Genomic DNA, 21,584 nt, shown 5'->3' with positions numbered 1-21,584 from the left:
CTTGAATGTAATGCACACTAGCATCCTTTGAGAGAGGACGAAAGGCACAGAGCGGTGTAAAAAAGGAATTCTGAAGGTAACTTAGAAAATGGTACCCTCTGAGAATCAGGAGGAGGTTAGTGCCAATAGCAACACTTTTAAAGATCAGGCAGTCCCCGGGTCTACTGGTTTCCTGTTCTTTCTTTCTAAAGTGGCTTCAAATCAGAAGTGGCCATCAATGGCCAGCTCTATCTAGGCTTTCTGTGGTCTTTTGAGAACTGTTCCATGTAAATTTACTGTTACTAATAAAAAAAAAACCTGTGAAGAAGAGTGAAAGTGAAAAAGAAAACTTTGATACCGTTAATATTAATTTCTTAAAATACAAAAACCAGAAAAATTATAAATAACAATAAGATTTCTTAATTTAGATAAGAAAAATAACATTAACAGTTGTATTTCTATACAAGCATTTGATATTTCTCAACACCCTAACAGCCACCTAAGATGTTTAGATAAAGAATAGTTCTATACCTTAAGTCAGTTTTTCTGGATGGCAAGTACGTTCCTGTAACACATGGTTTGAAAGTCTCCCCAAAATACTGGATTGTAGCTTTGTGCCATCCAGTTACAGTCTATATTCTCAGCACACTGGGGACTCCAGACGTCAGTGGGGAGATTTACAAGATCAAAGCCCTGAGAGTTCATCGACTCCTTCTGCATATTCTTCTCCTGAAGTTATAATCCTGTTTGTAGCAATGAGTGTCAGTTGCTTTAGAAAGAAATTCAGTAAGAGGCTCTCTATAAGACATCTGCTGTTTGGAAAAGAGAGAGAGAGAAAGAGAGAGAGAGAGAACAGTTCCTTGAACACAACTGTGTGTCAAAAGTCTGCTTAAAAATTAGCTGATGTAGCCATCCAAGCTGGAGAAGAGGATGAGACCTGGGTGGCTGCACTGGGTTGCTCTGTCAACTGAGCACAGCACAAAAACAAAGAAACCAAAGCTGCCCACACACTGGTATCTTCCACATCCACATCTGGAGAGGCACCTGTTTAGTTACTGAATGGGATGAACCAAGACACCCAGCGGCAGTACATTGCTACCCCAGCAGACAAACTATGCCAACATCCTAAAACTTCACTTTAACCCTATTTTGCCAAGCAGGAGGAACCTCCTAAGCAGAAGGAATTTGAACTGTTGAATCTTGCCATAGAGAATGAATTATTCTAAAATAAAGCATATAACCATGTGGTCTCTCTCTCTCTCTCTCTCTCTCTCTCTCACACACACACACACACATATATCCAACAATATTCATAACATTAAAGTAAAAACAAATTGGTCTAGAAAGGCTTAGAAGTTCTGTTCTGTAATTCCATAAGTGAATAAAGGGAATTTGCTAAAAATTAAATAGCATTTGTATTTCTAATACCAACACCAATTGACCTACATGTGGAACATGCTTCACACACAATGTAAACGTCACAGCAAGACATTGTTACATTCATTAGAGCAGAATTCTCCATTTCCTTTTAAGTTACAAGATAATTTGGGGCTGAGATTGCTGAACACACAGGTAAGCCAACAAAAACAGTACAATTTCATTTTCACAGTGGTTTTTCATTACATAAAGTTCATCTTAAGTGTCTTTGTAAAAACATTTCACATTAGGCTTGTTTCTAGGTGACTTCCTTTAGATCCTTGCGGTACTGGTATGTTACAGCCTCTTGTTGTCCTGTGCTTGGCATATGTGTTGTTCGACTGGGATACAAATCGGAAACTGGCTTGTTTGATCTGTGTGTGAGTCCTCTGCTGTAGAAAGTTTCCTTCAGGACATGCTGAAGCCTTTGCTACACACACAACCTGGACGGCAAGGCCAGGTCCAGGAGCCCGGGTGGCCCACCACCAAACAGAGAAAAGGAGATTGCCAGAAAGTCACCTTTGTGAAAAAAAGAAAGAAAAAAGAGAGGTGGTGGTGTTGGAGGAGAGGTACCCCATGGAATGAAGACACAAACATATTATCCACAGTCCGTATTTATAAGCTAATAGAAAAACAAACATTACTGTATCAGGAACCAGGTCAAAACACCAAAAGGAGCAAAATTCCGCTATTGCTTGGGTTCTATACATACTTTCAACAAAATACATCATCTCTTAAAAATAAGCACAAGATCACACAAGTCAGTTATTGATTGTCTTCCTAATGGTGAATTAGGCTTATTTGATCACCTTATTTGATTAGACAGTATCATGACTTGTTTTTTTTTTTTTCCTCTATGTCTGTTTTCCTTTATTGATTTTGCAAAATCTTAACAATTGCACATTTCAAAAGTTCAGGTTGATTTAGAATAAATACACATGTGTGGGTTTACCAAAGACAGGTCTACAAAGTTCCATAAGCCCTTTGAGGGATATAGGTTTCTTCAGTATGTAAAAACAGTGTGCGTGTGGACAACACAAATGTCTTATTCAATCTTTAGAGTTGCTTTTGTTTTTAAATCCTAAAGTTATGCCAGATTTCCTGCAAAAAAAGAGAAGTGACGGCAAGAAATATTTAAGTGTCATCAGCACAAAGATTATGAATCCATAAAGCCAGCTCTTGAGGCAGTAGGGCCGGACCACTGGAGGGGCGGGGAAGCGGGGGGGGGCGGGGGGGGAGGATGTGCTGAGAGGGGGGACCCCAGTGAAGATGTTGGAAATGGAAGTTCCCATCAGAGCGCAGAAGCAGCGACAGAGTGACTACCTTCTCTGGCTGCCTGCATTCCCTTGAAAGCCAGCGATGCGGGGATGTCGCAGTTGTGGGGGGACAGTGGGGTGCTGCCGGCATGTTGCCACCCATGTCCAGCAACATAACCAGAAGGAGCCGCACTGTAGGTCATGTAGGGTGACACTTGGGCTGGAGTAGGGTAAGGAGCCATGCTGGACGCTGATACAAAACTGCTCACAGCTGGGAGGCCATTTGGTGCCTGAGAGGAAGGGAGAAGAGACGAAAGACAACCACGTTTCAGTATTCAGTGTCTCTTCAGTCCTTAGGCACAGAGAAGAAATTCTGAGTTAACAATATTCTGGCTCTATGGCTGGGCTGTCTCCCCCCACCACCCTCCCAGACTTCCTTTTAACCTTACTTTGACCTAAAAGTATCCAGTCTTGCTACTTAAACAAACACAGTGCTGAAAAGCAAGACACTGTTCTTTCTACAAACGTTTCTGGAAGCTACGGCTAGAAAATTCACGGTTCTTACTTTTGTGCTTTGAAAGTATACGAAGGCGAGGTGGGCTGAGAAAGTCCCAACCCAGATTCAGAACCTTGAAAGTCTGCTCAGCTCCCCACTGCCTTTGTCAACCTTACTGGCACTCCGGTTTGGTTGGGCTCTTTTGTTGAAGCTTTGTGACAGGCCTGTCTCCTGGAGCTTTCATTTCCAGGACAGAAGGGTGCAAAGTGTGGTTTGCTGCACTGAAAACTCAAAACGAGCAAACCTTCTGTTAAATAAAACGTGGGCCATATTTAAGGATGTCATGTTGAAAACATCATTTGGACAAGGACATGTAAAATCAGGACTTTTCAAGTAAGGTTTTTTTTGTTTGTTTTTTGTTTTGTTTTGTTTTGTTTCAATCGTTGTTTGAGTTGAAGTTTGTTTCCTTAATAAAGTTTGAGAATACTTTTTTTCAAAGTTTTTATCAGAAAGGAAATTTTCCCCACAAATATGAATGAATACGCACAATTTTGAAATTGGAAATTTTGCATTTGCAAAGTTCAGGTTTTTTTTTAAGCCATATGGACAAATCTTTTTAAATGAATTTAGTGTGAAATCTTTGTTTGCAAACAAAATGCAACAGCTCTGGCAGGCAAGCTTGCCTAGAAACCAGCGCTTTCTTGGCACCCAATAAATCATTGTTGGTATCGTTACTATTAACAACACCAAAAACACCCTGATTTTTAATCCCTCTCTGGCATGAATACTCCCCACCCTTCTTCAAGTGGTTCATTTTTTCCTCTCAGTTTCTACTCTGTTTAAAGATAAAGAGTAAATCTTGTTTCCTGGTAATGACATGACCGAACTAACATGCCAACGTATTTCCTAGTGAAAAAGTAATGTAAATACTGGAATTGCATTAGAAAACATGATTTAATCCCTAGAGCTCAGTAAATCAGACACATATTAGATGCTTTGTCCAATTAAGTTAGGACACAAACGGTGCTTTCATTTTGTGTGCTCAGGGAGAGCCAGACTGAGAGTCACGGTTTGTAAACATCGAGCATGCAGTCCACCGGGAAGCTGCATCCCTTACCGCTCTGTCTCAGAAGCTGCTTTGTGAATTAACTCCTTCGGTCACTGCTTTTACTTCCACATCTATGAGAATAGAATGGTGAGGTATAAAAGCCTATTTTCTGAATGTAAAAGGATTATCTATGCATATGTATGTATATACATGCATACATGTATATGCTAGAATACATATATGGATGTGGATTAGCATTGCCCATAGATTCCGACAAAACATCACTTTCTATCTTTGGTCTATAAGAACACACATCTTATATTCTTCTGTTTGTCATTATATATTCTTTTAAAAATGGGAGAGAAAAGAAAAGACCTTTGAGTATCCTATATTCTAAGCACCCAACACCTATAAAGTATGTTATCCAACATACTTTATAAAACTGTAAAGATTAATATATGATAAGCTCATCCTTGCAGTGGTAGTGCACACCTTTAATTCTGGCACTCAGGAGACAGAGGTGGGCAGATCTCTGTGAGTCTGAGGCCAGCCTGGTGTGCAGTGAGTTCCAGGACAGCCAAGGACACAGTGAAACCCTGTCTTCTAAAACAAAACACACACACACACACACACACACACACACACACACACAATAGCTCATTATAAACTCTTCAACTTATCACTATTACAAGATAATAGATATATCAGAGTACAATGTAATGTTCAATTGGAATTTAAATGTTTTTGTTTGGGGTTTTGGAAGTTGTGACTGTTCTGGAACTCACTGTGTAGACCTGGTTGACCTCAAACCACAGAGATCCGACTGCCTCTGTCTCCCAAGTTCTGGAGTTAAAGGCATGCACCACTATGCCCACCTTCTGTTTTTAAATGGGATCTCACTATGCACCCAGGCTGGCCTCAAACTCCTACCCTTCCAGCATTAGCCTTCCAACCAGAGTTCACAGGTATACACCACTATACCCAGATGACTTTAAAATATATTCCCAAGGGCTCAAAACAATTAATGAGGAATTGATTAAGAATTAACAATTAATTCTTAGTGTTGCTCAGTAAAACTGAAGTTCTCCCTTCTTTTCACACAAAGCCATTTAGAAAGTTAATGGCCATACATTTAAAGTTCGCTAGTCCAGCCCGATACTGCAAGTCTTCTTTAGTCTACCATGTGTGGAAGTGGAATTTAACCTCAAACTACAACAATACTATTAAGTGATACTTTCTTCTCTTAGAACACAAATCTCTTTATTTAATTTTTTCCTTTCCTTCTAAAAAAAAATGTTATGCCCCCTTTTGAAGAATAATTATGTCTCTAAGAAGCTTACTGTAGAGCTCCTGGGGAATGAAAATCTAGGTGGGCATCAGATTACACGGGAAGGTGGGGTATAATCTAGCATTACGGAGAAATTATTGCTCTAATTTCTTTCATTCATTATTTTATGATTTTATTTTCCCCAAAATGTGTTAAAAATTAGTTTGAAATGTAATCGTGCCAGTAAAATTACAGAAAGGTGTTTGCATCTGTGTTTGGAACTTGCCTACGATTAATTAGCGTTAATACTAGTAGAATCAGTGTGCCCTCAGAAAAACAAAGTAAGAGTATTAAGATCTGGTGGTGTAGCTCGGTGGTGGAACACAGTCTTTGTTTAGCATGCATATAACCCTGGGTTCAATCTCCAACATAGGAGGAAAATGTTAAAATCAGTTTTAAAATAATAGAAAACCTAACTATATTTTATAAGTGCCTAATATCAAAAGATTTAATATGCTTGGTAGAATAATGATCCATCTAGCAGAAAATACCTGTTGTCAAATTTTATTTCCCATCACTGGGAAATTTTTCCTACCTGTCCTTTTGGTGGCGGGCAGGGGCATAATTTATTACTTACATCCTCATTTTTGAGGCACTAAATCTATTCTGTTGTTGTGGAGCCCACTAATTTATGCCCAAATATGATGCCCAGAAAGACTGGATGAGACGCTCACCTCAGATAATGCTTCCTCCATGAGGAAGCAAAAGCTCTACTCTCCCATGCCTTATTTACTCCATAACTATATTCATTTATCAAATGTAATAATATCCTGTTAATTTCGTATCTACCCAGCTTCTCATACCTAAAATACTAAAATCGCTTTGTGTTATTATCTGTGTTATTACTATTTCAAGGTTCTCAATATGCTGTTGTATTTACTGGCTGTCAGTTTAGTGGCCCAGTCCCCTCTGTGTTGCAGAGAGACCCCCCCCCCAGAGGGTCACAGGTTCAGAGGCAGCTTCTCATCCTGTACAAAGGGAGGCCAGTGTTCACTTACAGGAAGAGAAATAAGTAGAAATCCCCAACCTTAGAAGAGTAAGAACTCACGTCTACAACCTGTCCAGGACAAGACAGTTTTCTCTCATTCTGCTGTTGGGAGTTCAGATTTCAAATTGGGGGACGGGGGGAAGGTTGGGAGAATAAACAAGAAAAAAAAAAAAAAAACAAGAAATGAATGTGTTTCAAAATGTTCCTGCCCCCTTCATTGTTCATTTATTCCAGTGGCTCAATAAATACCAATTTTCTCACCGTTAATTTTGAAACATGACATTAGCAAAAATAATAAATCTCCACTAGGCGAAGTGATTGTTATTTACGAAGAAATCACTGAAAGAGTAAAATTTTCCACAGCAAAGAAAAACAACCACAGGTAGCAATGGTGTTTGTTTATACTTTCTAGTAAAGGAGTAAACTTAAACTTGAACTCCCCAAATCTGCTTAATGTTTTCAGTGAAGGGCATGTAATTAATCTGAAAAGCTAGTTAGGCTCAGTAGAGACTCCCAAATGTACACCATAAATATAGTAGGGCAAACATGCTAAATTACACTATTTAATTGGATTGTAAATATGACTTATAAATCAACCAACATATGGAATCCCGAGGGGAAAGTAAACAAATTTTCCAAATGAAACCCTGCAATAGAAATGTAATAGAAATCTCATTTTTGAAAATGACTTCACCTTAATATTTCATAAATAAGACTTCAACTCATCAACCTCCCCCTCCCCTTCACACAGATCTTCCAAGAAAGCAATAAAAATTCTGCTCTCTGAAAGAACTCTGTAACTGCCCTCCTCACTGCCAGATACCAGTCTACTTAATTTGGGAAATGAAATTCACTAATAAAAAGTGAAACAGCAGGGCATGATGGCACACATCGGTGATCCCAGCACTCGGGGAGGCAGAGGCAGGTGGATCTCTGTGATTTCAAGTCCAGCCTGGTCTACAAATCAAGTTCAGGACAACCCCTGTCTCAGGGCCAGGGGGGGGGGCACAGATAAATTGCAGAAAACTTACTCCAAAGAGAGTAAGTTTTCTTTGTTGAGTTGTCTCCAGAAAAGACAGCTTTTAACTCATTAAAACTAGAAGAAATCCAGAAAAATACTAGCTTGCATAGCTATATAAGCGACCATGCCATGGCTGTCCTGGCAGACCGCGGGAGGACAGGGGCTTGACTCAATCACCTTGTAGGATCAGACAATGGGACACACCAGAGGCACTTCATGAACAACTTGAAGACTTGTGAATGAAAAAGATAGGATTTTTCTTGTTTTCAGAACAAAACAAAGAGCTAACCACCCCCTCCCCTTTATCACAGAACCAGCATTTACTTCAAGCAAGCCAAATGAGCAGAGCTGTTGGCAAAAGTAAATAAGAGTTCTAACCAGCCATTTCACTATTTGATTTACGGTTGTTCTGTGTACTCCTCCCTAAGAAGATGGAAACGCGTTAGTATCCAAACGCTTGTGACCATGGGGGGTGGGGGAGGAAGGGGGAGAGGAGAAGAAGCTGGTATGACAACAGTTTGGAAATGAGAAGATAAAGACTATTTTTTCAAATTCTGGGAGTTGTCCACTCAACATTTTCTCCCTTGAAGAAAATGCAAGTAACAGCCTAGTGCCAGGTTTTCTGTTTCCCAGCCTGCCTGCCAGCCACTCATCAAATCCACGTGCTCTTTCCATTCTAGTAACAGGAGTTTGCCCTGGATTTGTGATAAAATAGATTTGGCCATGAAAAAAATTGTGTTTCACATATATTTACAATATCAGTTCATAAACAAAAACCAAATACATCTGAAAATAAGCAGCTATTTTTGAGAAATTATTTCTCCGAGAAATAATTTTTAAGTTATCTTTCTAACTACTATTTTTCCTTTCTTTATCATGTAATGAAGTGACAGTCAGAAATGGGTTAACATTCATTCAAGAGAATTACTTTTAGTTACTCTATTTCAGGTAATAGAAATCCAGGGCAGTACTTAATTTTTTCTACATCTTATGTTTCTAAACTGTTATAAAAACTTATATAGCCTTACATTGATTTGTTTAATTTTATTTGTATTCCATTGACATGCGACAAAAATTATATTCATCCCGTAAAGAGTGATGCTTTTATGCATACATTGTGCCATGACCAAGTCATTCAACATGAAAATCACCTCAGGTACCATAACATAATAAAAAAAAAATTCAGAATCCTTCCATCAGTGATCTGAACTTACAGTCTTTTAAATTACCTTTTGTTGCTGTTTCACGTGACACACTTTGCTGATATATAATTATTATTAAGTTTGTTTAAAAATACCATTGGTTGAAAATTAATCAAATCAGACCAGGTTTTCATAATAAGTATGATGAAATTCAAAAACTATTGGCATTTACCTAAAATTTCATTCTCTATAGAATTATAAATTAATTTAACAAAGTTAACTTTGTCTGCTGTAAAGAAAATTCTGAGAAACCTTCATGAAAATAGTGTGTTCAAAAGATGAGTTTTAAGATTTTTGCGCTTGTTTTTTTAATTATCAAAAGTTTTAAAAATTCTTCACTAGGAAATTGCAAGCAAGATGGTTCAAGTGTATCATTTAAAATAATGCAGAAATGAAGACTTTATGAGTATTTTGTATTAAACTACACCTTTAAATTCAGCTGTTTTCACAATTCTTTTAATTCAGAACATTTTATTATATGTATTTATAGGCTATTTTCTATTCCTGGCATCTCAATTGCTAACTAATGTTATATTGAACTTATTGCCTACATTAATATATTCAACCCCAAAATGAAGATACCAGCAGCTCATATATATCTATCATTCATATTACCCTAGAATACCGTATTACTCTGAGGAAACATGCCTGTTTGGGGAAAACTTTTCATAAACTATGTATTTATTTATGAACTGTGTGAGTAAAATCAATTATCAATTTACTAAATTCCATGTAAAAGAACAGATATAACCCAACAGCTATGTTTATGTATTTCATTTTTTTCTACCTGGATCACATCAGAATTTTGTGTTTTCATTTGGCTAAATAGAAAGAAGAAGAAATCATTGTTTCCCTTCAGAGTTAGATGAGAGTAAGGAATTCCTGCCCGATAGCAGTTGAAAAGTCTAAGATAAATAAATATTCTAGTCTAGTCAACAAAGACTTCTGAATGGGGTTTCAATGAGTTATAATACAACAATAATGTGTAGGATAAATTTGGATATTCAAAACTAATTTTCAAATACAGTGAATAGGTACATGCATGACTGAAATGTATATGCAGTTCTAATTCCTAGGAAACAGGCCTCTTTGCAGTTTAGGCTGAAATTAGAAACTCTGGGTCATGATTACCACGAGTATCAGTACTCAGCTGCCAGCTTGTTCCATGGTCATTTTACAGGTGTGTCTTCCAAGAAAGCATGCCCTAAGCTGTGAGTGCGAGGACTCGGTCTCTACCTGTGCACACTCAGAGAAACTAGCATTAAAGAACAGCAGTAATCAGCCACAACTGCAAGTGCACGAAAGTATCACAGACCTTTTTTTTTTTTTTTCAGCTTTCCTTTGTCAAGGACTTTCGAGTTTTGTTGGCCAGAGGGGTAAATGGTACCTGAGTTAACCTTTTTGTCAGAATATGCTAACATTTTTGTGATGGGAGAGAGCACTTGTAAAATTAAAGTTCGCTTTAGAATATTGCAAGAGAAATTCACATGTATGTAATACTTATCCGTTCTTAGTTCTTATGGGTTTTTATGTAATTTTACGTCAAATCAATGTATAAAGTGAAGTATTTGCCTCCTTAACACATCTCCAGTCTTCATCATGATAGAGCAGCCACTGGTTTCTGTGGCGTTTAGAAACTCTGCAGGCTTTGTGTTTGTGTCATTTGAACTATCTGCCGACATGGCAGTATGGAATAACATTTTGGTTAAGAGCTTTTCAAATATTAATTTGACATAAATATTCTTTTATTTGGGGGCCTGTTCTATTAAGCATCATAATATTTAGAATGACATTTACTTGGACCCTTTCCTTAAATTATTTGCACTTATACAACATAATTTTGTATTTTAAAATTCTTTGTAAATGATTTTTAGGGAATTACAGCAAATTACTCGAAATGCTGTTTATTTTCCATAAACTCTCAGTTTAGTTTTGAAGCACATTATTATAAATTAGCCATTCCTAAACAAGCTTCACTGACAGATACATCATTCAAGGGGTGGGGATGAAAGCTGGTATGAAGGTTCTGGGTAAGGAAACTGCTTTTTATGCAAACGGGATTCATTGACTGCTTGTGGGAATTGGAGCTTATTTTGAACCCTGGACTTTACAACATGATCCCAAGAAGCCACGAGCAACAGAGAGCGCTGAGCCCCTGTGAACCGCCCGTTACTGTCCTCCGTGTTCTGTGTACTCTTCCCATTGTTTGTTACAAACGCTTGGCGGAATGTTTCCTACTGCAGATTTTCTAAACAAACCATGTTGTGAATATCACTTGCTTTTAAAAGTCAGTCTCTGGCTGCCACTTATAACCACAGGGGATAGTTAATGAACGTTTCCTCAGAGCCGCCTTGGTGTGCTGCCGCTTTTGACTTCGGGACTATTAGTTCCTTATTTTGAAAATGAAGTAAAGGAGGCTCCGCATGGGTAAACTGCTTTCTTAAGAAGCTGCGGCACCAACGCCCCGGGGTGCACAGGGCCGCTCTGGGGGTGCACAGGGCCGCTCTGTGGGTGGAGCGGGGACAGGCAGGCAGGCCGTTTAGGAAGGAAAATGGGAATTTGCTGTGGACAGCTCATCGTAGTCTTCACAGTGGAGCCGGGAGGAGTAACGCAGCTCCCTGTCCTGGCTGTTTTGGGTGTTATTTGCCAGGGAACAGTTAGCCGCTAATGCAGTCTGACAACGTGAGAGGGACGGGGAAATAGAAATGTGATTTGTCAGCGAAAATGACCATTAGGATGTTCCCCCAACGGATGAGAATAATAAGTTCCAATAAATATTATAACTGACTTTGACAAGACATAAACAAGAAATGAAGGCTTTAAGATGGGACTTGGAGGTGGAGTCTGCTCAGGAGGACCTCGCGCCTCCTTGAGGTCCGCCCTTGAGTTCTGAACTCTGCCTTCTAGCCTTCCGACGAGATTCGGGCTCACGCTTGTGTGGCGCTGACTGAGTTCTTCTCCAGGGGAAAGGGGGAAACACGAGTGTTTTAAATTTTCTCTCGGAGAGCAGAGGGAGGGGCGGGTGCGGGCTGGAAATTAAACGGTCCACAGCCAGTCCGTATAATTTGAGGTTTTCTCACTAACCTCCCTGGGGAAATTACACTGTGACCTTTAATCGGGGAGTGGTAACTTTGTTAGGTTTATCTGCTTGCCCCTCTCCCATTGTTGCCGGACGAGCTGGTCCCTGCAGGCTCGGGCGGGCGGGCGAGCTGTATGCGCGCCGGCCCCGCAGCCTCGCACCAGCTTGGCAAACCCGCTGTTCTGAACCCCAGGGCCCGGCCCTTCCGAAGCTCGGCCTCGGCTAACCGAGCCCCGCTCGGTGTGGTGGGAGGCCCGGGGCCACACGCGCTGCGCCTTCTACTCAGCTCTCGGCCCAGGCTCCGGTCTAACCCGGAGCCAGCTCCTGGCCCCGGCGGGTCTCCGGCCCGTCAAGGCTCTGACACGCTCAGGGTCTCCATCTCCCCATCCTCTAAACCAGAAGGCCAGCCAGACCTTCTCCTCTCACCTGGCCGTACTTGGCTTCCTGCTCCAAGGCTCCCTTTTCCAGTCCATTCACTGCGTGCGGGGCGGCGGCAGGGAAGTTGTTGCGGCCCAGGCTGCTCCACTCCTCCACCTTGGGGCTGTGGTAGGGGGAGCTGTCGCTCACGCCTGCGAAGGTGGAAGACAGACTTTAGACTGGGCTCAGCCAGCACGCCCCCTCCTGAGACAAAACCCTCATCCCTAACCACAAAGGTCCAGGGGTAAGACCTTTGGTCACGTCCCCTGCACTAGGCCTGCCAGGGGTCCTGGGCCCAAGCACAGACTGCAGATTCCTTTAGTTTTCAGCCTAGGGCCTGGAGAAGTTTTAATGGCCTGAAAGTAGGCCTCTGAGTTAAGTTTCACCCACGCCTGACGGAAGGATTTTTTTTTTTAACAAGCATTAGATTTCCTTTCTCGATTCGTGATCTCCCAGAGAATGGTTTGAAAAAGAGGAGGTTTTGTTTTGTTTTGTTTTGTTTTTTTCAATACGGAAGAAAGAACCCAAACCTGTGATGTCGAATATTTGTCCATCTCCTCTGCCTCTATTGAAGAAAAGTGGCCAAGCTCTGACATTGGGGAGGAGTGATGAGGGAGAGAGGAGCCTTGGCCTAAGTGTGACCTGCTTTGCTCAGAGACAGGCTGAAAAATGCTCACTGCTCCGCCGCCGCGGGGATCTGATAGTTATGTCAATAGGACAGAACAAAAGGCCTGCAAAGTCCTTTGCAAACAAATAACGAAACGATGCCCACACAATACACATGCAAAATATACACGCACAGATTTCCACGCTGTCTGTCTGTGGGACTTCCCTACATCCTTTGCTTCTGCCTGCTAAAGGGATAAGGTTATATGCATATTACTTTTTAAAAGTTAAGTCTGGAAATTCACGCCTGTGATTATAAAGAGGGATTTTTTTTTTAAAGTATCAGAAAGAGAAAATGGAATAAAGTGTTAAGAAAATGAAAGTGGGATTCAATGTTAAGAAAGGGAGTAAGGCCATCTGATTTTTTTTTTTCTGTTCTTAGAGGACATACAAACAAAAAAATCACCTAGAATAAGAAGATTGTCATAGCATCTACAGTTACGCATGTAGGGGAAAAGGATATTTGAAGACTGCATGCACCTAATTCTGCTTCTGAGGCCTGTGTATAGAAATTTCTCATTTAAACTTGAGAAACTTAGCTGTTTCTCGTTTCTATACTTCCATACAATACAGGTGCTGCAAAGACTGGTCTTTTGGATAAGTTACCTTTTTATATGCGTGGATTTGCCAGAAACCTGTTTGTTTAACGTGACACGTCGCAAACACACAACCATATTTACAAGAACGCATTGCTCCCTTCTATAATCCAATACTTTCCTACCTGCCCTTTGGTCTGATTGCAGGATTCCCCAGAGGAAAAAAGTTTTCTTTTCAACTGTCAACCTATTTTCACGATGCCTCCCCCACCAAAAAAAGGCTGCTTTCCCATGTTTGCACCAGGACGCCATGGCTGGTTCAGAACCGCCTGATGGTCTTCTCCTTCCCGGACAAAGGCACAAGTCTGACATTATCTTAAGAAATTGAGATCCCCCTGTGAGCCCCATTTCTGCTGATCTCACACTTTCCCATGGACAGGGGCTTCCTTTAAATGTCAGTGAGGTCAGTTTCTCCTATAAATCAAGGGCGGCATCTCCAACTAAGGCTCCAAATAGTTCCAAACAACCCAAAACTTTACTCTCTTAATTCGCGGTCAGAAAACAAGAGATGGGAAATCGTGCACATGCCAATGTGATGGGGGAAAAAAAAAACAAAAAACAGAAAATCATTACAGGAACTATTCTTCTCTTTCCTATTTATTTTTTCCTCTGCCTGTCTTAAACCTTACACTGAGCAATTAGGCAGTAAGTTGGGCAAATAAAACATTTTAACTTTCTTTTTTTTCCTGATACCAAGAAAGAAGCTAATGTCTTTTAGACTATATTTTTAACAGCACAACAAAAGAAAACAAACTCAAATTTCCTGGGAAAGCTGGGGCGTACGGTGCGGGGAACCGGGAGGGTCTTTCTGGGGAGTCAGAAAAGACGCCCAGGACAGAGCAAGGTGCGGGGTTGAGAAAAGGAAAAAAAAAAAAAAAAAACACCGCTGAAAACCTGCCGGAAGGGCGCCCGCGGCCACCAATACCGGAGGACCCTGAGGGTAGAGGGAGGCTGGGGGGGAACAGTAGACAGCAGCTAACCAGGCAGTGTCACTGCAGGGTTGATAATTAACATTTGTTAAGGGACGGAGTGGGAAGGAGAGAGAGAGAGAGAGAGAGAGAGAGAGAGAGAGAGAGAGACTGAGAACCCGGACCTCCGTTTCCGAGGAAAATGAAGTGAAGCATAAGAACGAAACCAATTAGGTGACATTTGAACTTCCTGCCTGAGCAAATTTGGCCTGATTGCCAGAATCCGAGAATAATAATAGAGTTTCCACAGCGCGCGGGACTCGGAGCTGTCGCCTCCGATCCGCAGGAACGTGGCCGGCAGCGGCAGCTGCAGCGGCAGCCGGCAGCCCCGAGCCGGAGAGGGCCTCCCCCACTGCCCCCCAAGTCTCGGGGCTGCTCCCCTCCAGCCGAGTAACCCGGCGGAGGCCGCGGGCGCGCGGGAGGCGGGGGAGGGTGGAAAATGCGAACCATGTGTTGGGGATGGAGGGGAGGGGGGGATGTTATGGGTCTGGTAGTTTGAGATGAGGCTGCAGACTGTGTGTGTGGCAAGGAAACGGAGGGGCAGGAGTTTCGAGTTAATGAGATCAGGACACCCCCCTGGGAAGACGCCTCAGGTTTCCAAAAGAAAAGGCCACAGGTGGTGGGATCGGCCGTCGCCCGAGGCCCGGGTTCGGCGGCTCCCGACGGCGAGCGCCCCCCCCCCCCCCGCCCCCGAGCCCTCACCTTGGTCGGTGATGGAGCGGATGCCCAGGATGTCGGTGACGGAGTGAGAGGAGGGCCAGGTGCGCGGCATGGCCACCGAGCCGGGGAGCGCGGGCACCCCGGGGGGCGTCGGCACCTTGGCCGCCGCGGCGATGGGGCTGGGGTACGAGTAGATGTGGTTGTAGGGCAGCGCGGGCTGTGGCGCGGGCTGGTGCTGCTTGTAGGAGTCGTAGTGGCCCTGCTGAGCCAGGTTGCCGATCTTGTTGCGCAGGATCCGGCTGATGGAGCTCACCGAGGGCACGTTGTACTTGTCGCACACGCCGTCCGCCAGCAGGCGGTCGCGGATCTCCCAGGCGAAGATGCCCGGGTCCCTCTGCTTGTAAGTCCGGATGTGTTTCACCACGGTCGGGGTGGTGACCCTGGGCTTACTGCCCCCGATCGCCCCGGGCAAAATCGAGCCGGTCTCGTTGTAGCGCGCCAGGATCTTACTGACGCAGCCGTGCGAGACCCGGAGCTGGCGGCTGATGTCACAGGGTCGGATGCCCAGCTGGGCCAACTCCACGATGCGGAGCCGGATGGCGTTGGGCAGAGGCCTTCCGTTCACGAACACTCCCCCCAGCTGGTTCACCTCTCCGAAGGCTGGCTCTGCAAGAGGGGGCACGGGGAGCGCGGCAGCGCGCACCCGCTGCGTGGGACGGCCGCCTGCCACCCGGCCCCCCGCGAGCGTCTGGGGGCAGGGCCCTGACACCCTCCCGCGAAGACTGGGGCTGCCCCCCGAAACCAGACCGTCCCGGCCGGGGCCAAACCGCCCAGAACACGGGCTGCGGCCAGACCTCGCTCCTGCTTAGAGATCTCCAGCTATAAACAACAAGGGGGACCCAGGGCAGCCAGGGACACCCCGAACTCCCCGAGGCGGGCACGGATGCCGAGCCTGACGCGCCAGCGCGCCCCTGGTCGCCTGCTCGGCCCCTGCTCCCCTGCGCTGCCTCACCCCTCCCCTCGGCGAGGTTAGACTCAGCCCAGTGAAAGCTGGGGGGGGGGGGGTTGTTTTGTTCTGATCTGTTTGCACGTGTAAACACGTGTGCCACAAAACTTGGACTGACACTGGGGCTGCGGGACTCCCGGATGCCTGGGCCCTCTCCTCTTAAGCTCGGAATCGAGTGCCATCCCGTAGCGGGGGTTCCAACAGCACCCCCTCTGCCTCCGAGCCTCGTCTGTGCTGGTTGGGACGCAGTCTGCGCGCCCCGGCTCCCTCCCTCCAGCCCTCGCCTGCTCGCTCCCTCCCTCCCCGGTGCTGACAACGTCCCCCGCCACCACTCACCCATTGCTCCGGGCAGTACACCAACCCGGCCCCAGTTCCGCACTCCCAGAAAGGAACTTTTCTCTTGCTCTCCCTGCGTCGGCCTGTGGCTGTCCCAAGCCGCGGGTGCCTCGGCTTCTCCCCGGGAGGAGGCGGCGAGGGTGCCAAAGGGAAGAGTAAAAGGAAGTCTGTGCCCCGCAGAAAGAAGCTTGAGTTCTGCATTTCAATCTAGGCAGCAACGTGGGCTAGGCTGTGCTGGGCCGGGCGGCTCAGTCTATCACTCACTCGCGACACACCCCGAAAGAGGTGGGCCCGCCGGCAATCTGCGCTGTAATTGGTGCAGGCCGGTGAATGACAGCTCAGTCCGGGGAAACTCCTTCCGCTGTCTGTCTCAGGCCGGCTCCGCACCTGGGAAACTAAATACAATGACTATGACTGTTTGACATCTTCCTAGGGGCGCCGCAAACAGAGCGCAGAATCGAACTGGTGAAAGGGCTGACCAAGGGCATGGACGCTGCGGCTTTAGCTTGAAGGACTTGAAGCGGGCAGGGGCCGAGTTTCCCCTGAGGGGGAGAGGTGGATGGAGTTCTCAGAATTGGGATTGGAGGCTGGGCGGCTAGGGAGCTCCGGGCGCGAGCATGACGGAGAACTACCTGTCAGGCTGACCTTTTGAGAAGCGTCGGCCAGAGCCTTGCCCACACAGTCTAGCTCCTTTCAGCCAGCTTGGATGGGAAGTGCTCCGGAGATGGGTGGAGGGGTGGAGGCCCTTTCTCATGCTTCACCCTAGAGGGTTTAGTGCCCCAGCTGAGAACCTAAACCAAGCTGAGTGTGGAAATGCTTAAAACTCCAGACCAAAAGGGAGTTCAGGACCTCCACAGGGAAGGGGGGGGGGGCTGACCGGCGCTGCGCCTCACTCACCCAGAACGCAGGGTCGTGGGCTTCTCTGTGTGACACTTTGCCAGGGTTCTCAACACCAGTGAGCCACCTTGACAGGTCTTGCTTCTCAGTGAAAGACAGCCCCGGGGACACAGGCGCGGAGACTGCCTGTGTGCAGTTCCTCTGCACCTCTCTGTGATTCCCCACGACTTCAGTTTAGCTGCCAGAAACACGAGGGTTCTGCCTGCCTGCGGATTTTCACTTTCATCCACCCGAAGTCCGAGGAGGATAGAACGATTCGGGGAGAAGAGTTTTTATTCGTTTATGAAGACAAGGTCGTGAAGAACGTGAGAAAAGGAAGAAAGAGAAACTCTGTGAATGGATTTGGGGGGTTAGTATCGCGCGGGAAAGAGGAAGGTGTCACCATGTCTCCATGACAGTGGGCCCCTCTTGTACCAACCTCAGGATGTAGGTTGGTGCGCCTACTCCCCTGAGGTTTCAGGTCTACACACAACGAAATCAGACGGATCCCAGCGCTCACCACCAGTAAGTGACAAGAGCCCAGGAAATCTGGCCTTGGATCACCTGTCTTGGAAGTGAACACTGATCTGCAGGTGCCCGCTTCTGCGATGAGCTTGCACTCGGAATTCAAATGACTGAGCCGTGAAGGTTTCTTCAAACGTCTTTTATTATAGTCAGGAATCCCGCAAGGTTTCTGAATACAAACACTTGAGCATAGCCCCCTTCTCTGCTTGTTGCTTTCAAACGTCTTTTCGAAGCTTGGCTTTGTGGCTTACCCTGTCCCCGCTCAAAGCTTGTTCTGTTGCAGAGTCTGATGCCTTATACAAGGAGAGCCTCGGGGAAGCCAGGATTTCAGGGGCTGGGTCTCCCCTCCGGGCTATAGTATAAATTACTTAGACTCCGAGGGTGCGAGGAGAGCGGGCTTTGCCTGAGATTTGTGCAAAGGAAAAAATTAATGTTCTGTCCCCTTGACGAGGAACCTTTGTCCCCATACCATCCCATTCAAGCAGTGTCCTCTGAGTGTGCTCTGCTTGGGTACACCCATTGGCTATTTCACACCCTCCTGAACTTGTAGAAGGCTGGTACAGTGCGCCCAGCCTGTGGACTGGCAAGACAAGGTGTCCTGATGAGAATCTAATGTTATCAACCCAGAGTGATCCAGAGACATGTTTGTCTAGCATGCTGGCTTGGAGATTTAACTCACAGCATCCATCGCCACCCCCTTTAGCTGTCACACACCTCCCTCGCTCTTGCACAGGTTTCTATAGGCTGGGACCTGGCTGTTGGCGGCTCATGGTTTTAGCTGCTGTCCTCGCCCTGGGCATACTGAGCGTGGCCTTCCTCTTGTCCTCCTAACAGAGCATTCTCTGGAGCACAGAATGAATCAACCTTGATCGTTTTGGGCCACTCAGCACCGACGACAAACCAAAGCCTGGTGCTTGGGGACTTCAGGAACTGAAGATACAAAATAGAGGAGAGCCATGCCATCTCCAAGAAGGGACTAGTGTGGAAACTTCCCTTCCCAAGGGCACACAGTGCCCTGGGGCCCAAGTAGCCCGTGATTCTTGGAGTGGTAACAAAAGCCGGGAGGAAGGGGGTGTGTGAGAGGAAGGAAAGCGCAGACGGAAAAGACAGGCAAGGGAGAAGAGCTTCCAAGTCTCGACGAGCCCTGTTGGACGTGAGGGTGCAGGACTTCAAGAAAGTGCAAGGGTCACTGAGGGTCAGGGCTCCTGGTTACTGAGGTCTGGCTCCAGGAGGTCATACAGGAATTGGGAGAATTTCTCCTAAAAGGACATACTTAAGACCAAAACCAAAACAACTAGAAAGGCCTGCAGCTGGCTCCGGCCAGAAAGGAGCCAAAAGCCTTTCCCTAGGCGCTAAGGCCTCCTCTAGTGCGACCCCTTCTCTGGGTAAATATTTACTCAGTAGGAGACTGGAAGCTGGAGGACCAGAGGGTGTGAAAGAGGAGGGAGGTTACTCTAGGATTCTACACACTTGGCACCGGGCAGCCTCCTGTGGAAGCCAAGCCCAGAGGTGCGGAGGCAGCTAGGCCCGCACACTGATGGCGGGGCCTTATCCCCGGGGCTTCTCCTCTTCTGGTGAACCCAACCCTGCCCCCAGCGACCCAGACTAGACACTTGTAAAGTCTTCATAAATCTGTCAGTGGTCCCAGTGTCACGGGCCAGCCACCTGTGGAGCGTCGAGTCCCCCTCAGGCACCAGAGAGGTCTGCGGAGAGATGCGCAGGAAGTGGAAACCGGCTCTTCCCAAGGCCGCGCAGCTGCAGCCAGCACAGGGCGGCCTCCGGGCTGCCGGGGCCTCCGGGAGCCCCCACTGGATCGCAGGCAGTACTTCGGAGCGGCTTCCGAGCCTGGGCAGGGCGGTGGTGGCCGCGGGAGGGGAGGCAGGGCTGCACAGAGCGCCACCGCGAAGGGATCTTTTTTTCCTCCAACCGCAGTTGCGGTGGACGCAGGAGGTAAGGCAGAGTCCTTGGGTGCCGAACTCTGCGATCCGTCCCCTGCTAGGAGGAGCACACTGAGTCCAGGCCCAGGCTGCTGTGCCCTGCCGAGGCTTGTAGGGAGCGCCAGAGCCCGCGACGACTCCCGGACGTGGATTTTCAGAGCGCGGTGAGTTCTTGCGGCTGTCTAGGGCAAACTTGCAGGCGAACGCCGGAGCCGGGGTCTGGTTCCCCTACAGCAAGCCTGTGCTAGGTGAATATGGCATTTGGCATAGAAAAGGCAAGTGGGCTCCTTCGGATCCGGGCACCGGATGAGGGTCCAGCCTTGCAGGGTCTGTGTCCCTTCACCCATGCGCTTCCCCGCAAATGTCATGCAACCGGTGCGCGCCGCACCCACGGCCAGGCCCGGTTCACCCAGAACGCTTGCCCCGCAGATGCTCCGAGCCGCGGGTGGCCGCAGCAGCCGGAGGAACGAACTATTGAGGTTTGAGGACAGAACCAGCCTGCAGGGGTCCTCAACCAGGCCTAGGGAAGGGTGGGATGGCGTGCGGGAGGGGCGCTCACACTGACCTGCTGGCCTTGGCTCTCCGGCCACGCTGTGGACGCACCGGCGCAGCCAGAAGCTGCAGGGGACCCCAAGTGGAGCAAAAGTACACCCGAAGTGCTGCTCCCTGGCTGTTCAGCCTCGCACCGGACAGAGGAACCTCGCACACCGAAAGCCCTTCCTCCTTTGAAGCAGGTAAGACGAGGGATGGTTGACAAGAAGTGGGAAGATGCTCCGGGCGCGCGGCGGCCGGAAGGCCGAGAGCAGCCAGTGCTGGAAGCTGTAGGGTCCGGCGAGCGCCTAGTGCCGGCTCTCTCCTTCCCAGGCCAGGGGAGGGAGGGGCCTGCTGCGGCCTGCCTGTTTCCGATCAGCCCGGGTTGCTTTCTCTGTTTGCTCACTCCTTCTATTACAATAAAAACAATCGACGTTTCTTTTCAGTTCCCCATATTAGCGTCACTCAGTGCTCTCCACCTTCACCCTCCTCCCGCGTTAAAGGCGAGCGGGATTGCTGGGCTTCTCGATGGCTGGAAGCTTTCCCGAGTCTATAAGCAAATCTTTCCTAAAGACTTTAAAGTAAAAATAAATAACGGCCCGGGAAATTGCCGTGACCCTAACATCACTTTCTGAACGCAAGTTACACCCATTTTTCAGTTTTCAGCGGTGGAATTGCTTTCAGAAGGACGCCTCTGAGCACCCCGTGGTATGATTGCGTCTATTAATTAAAGCCACAAATGAGAAGGAGCCGGAGCTTTTGTTGAAGGAGTAACTGAGTCAAGTCTCTACTGAGGGATAGCGACTAGGAAGAACCATTGAGGGAGGGAGAGGAGGACGGAGGCCAGGCTGATCCCGTGGCCTAAACACAGCAACACCGCCTAGCCAGGCTTGCAGTTTTAGTAGTGATGGCGCGACGCCCAGGCCTGTGTCCTTGCTCACTCAACGACCATGAGCTTCGATTCGACTCGACGCTGAGAGCTGCAGCTGGGCCGAGGGGCAAATACTGCTGGTCCTTTAGCACAGTTGTGTGTGAGCTCTGGAGTTTGTGCTAGCCGCAATGAGACAGCCTCTTCGGAAGAGCCAACTGGCCTAAAGCTGTCAGGAAAAGATAACGGAGAACCAGGCCGCGCCTCTAGTCCTGGTTTCAGGGACAGCACTTGGCAAGCGCCTGAGTTGGGTTACGGTGGACAGGCCATGCTCTGTGGAGCATTGCTGGGTGGTCGGTGTTGTTCGCGGGCTATGGAGTCCGGAG

The 21,584-nt window shown here is 46.8% G+C and overlaps 1 protein-coding gene across 1 annotated transcript; it reads right to left on the bottom strand.

Moving 5' to 3' along the window:
* Positions 1-2,424: 2,424 nt before the first annotated feature.
* Positions 2,425-16,662, bottom strand: Pax9 (paired box 9). The gene is made up of 5 exons (XM_055608707.1): positions 16,305-16,662; positions 15,162-15,980; positions 12,239-12,381; positions 2,719-2,941; positions 2,425-2,496 (listed from the first exon to the last, which is right to left on the bottom strand). The coding sequence occupies exons 1-5, from the start codon at positions 16,660-16,662 to the stop codon at positions 2,483-2,485; spliced, it is 1,557 nt and encodes a 518-aa protein (XP_055464682.1). The 3' UTR covers positions 2,425-2,482.
* Positions 16,663-21,584: the final 4,922 nt, after the last annotated feature.

The sequence above is a fragment of the Psammomys obesus genome, unplaced genomic scaffold, assembly GCF_907164565.1.
Source record: "Psammomys obesus unplaced genomic scaffold, mPsaObe1.curated_primary_1811, whole genome shotgun sequence".
NCBI lineage: Eukaryota > Metazoa > Chordata > Mammalia > Rodentia > Muridae > Psammomys > Psammomys obesus.
The sequence above is the reverse complement of the archived record's forward strand: the minus strand, read 5'-3'. Positions and strand labels throughout refer to the sequence as shown.

Bases quoted from the DNA above. Each gene is read 5' to 3' on its own strand.
- Pax9 (XM_055608707.1), bottom strand. From the start codon at position 16,662: ATGCAGAACTCAAGCTTCTTTCTGCGGGGCACAGACTTCCTTTTACTC. The intron at 12,382-15,161 runs GTGAGGGCTCGG...CCACCTTCGCAG, and splicing joins CCGCTCCATCACCGACCAAG to GCGTGAGCGACAGCTCCCCC. The intron at 2,942-12,238 runs GTGAGAGGAGAA...CCTTCCTCTCAG, and splicing joins AGGAAGCCAAGTACGGCCAG to GCACCAAATGGCCTCCCAGC.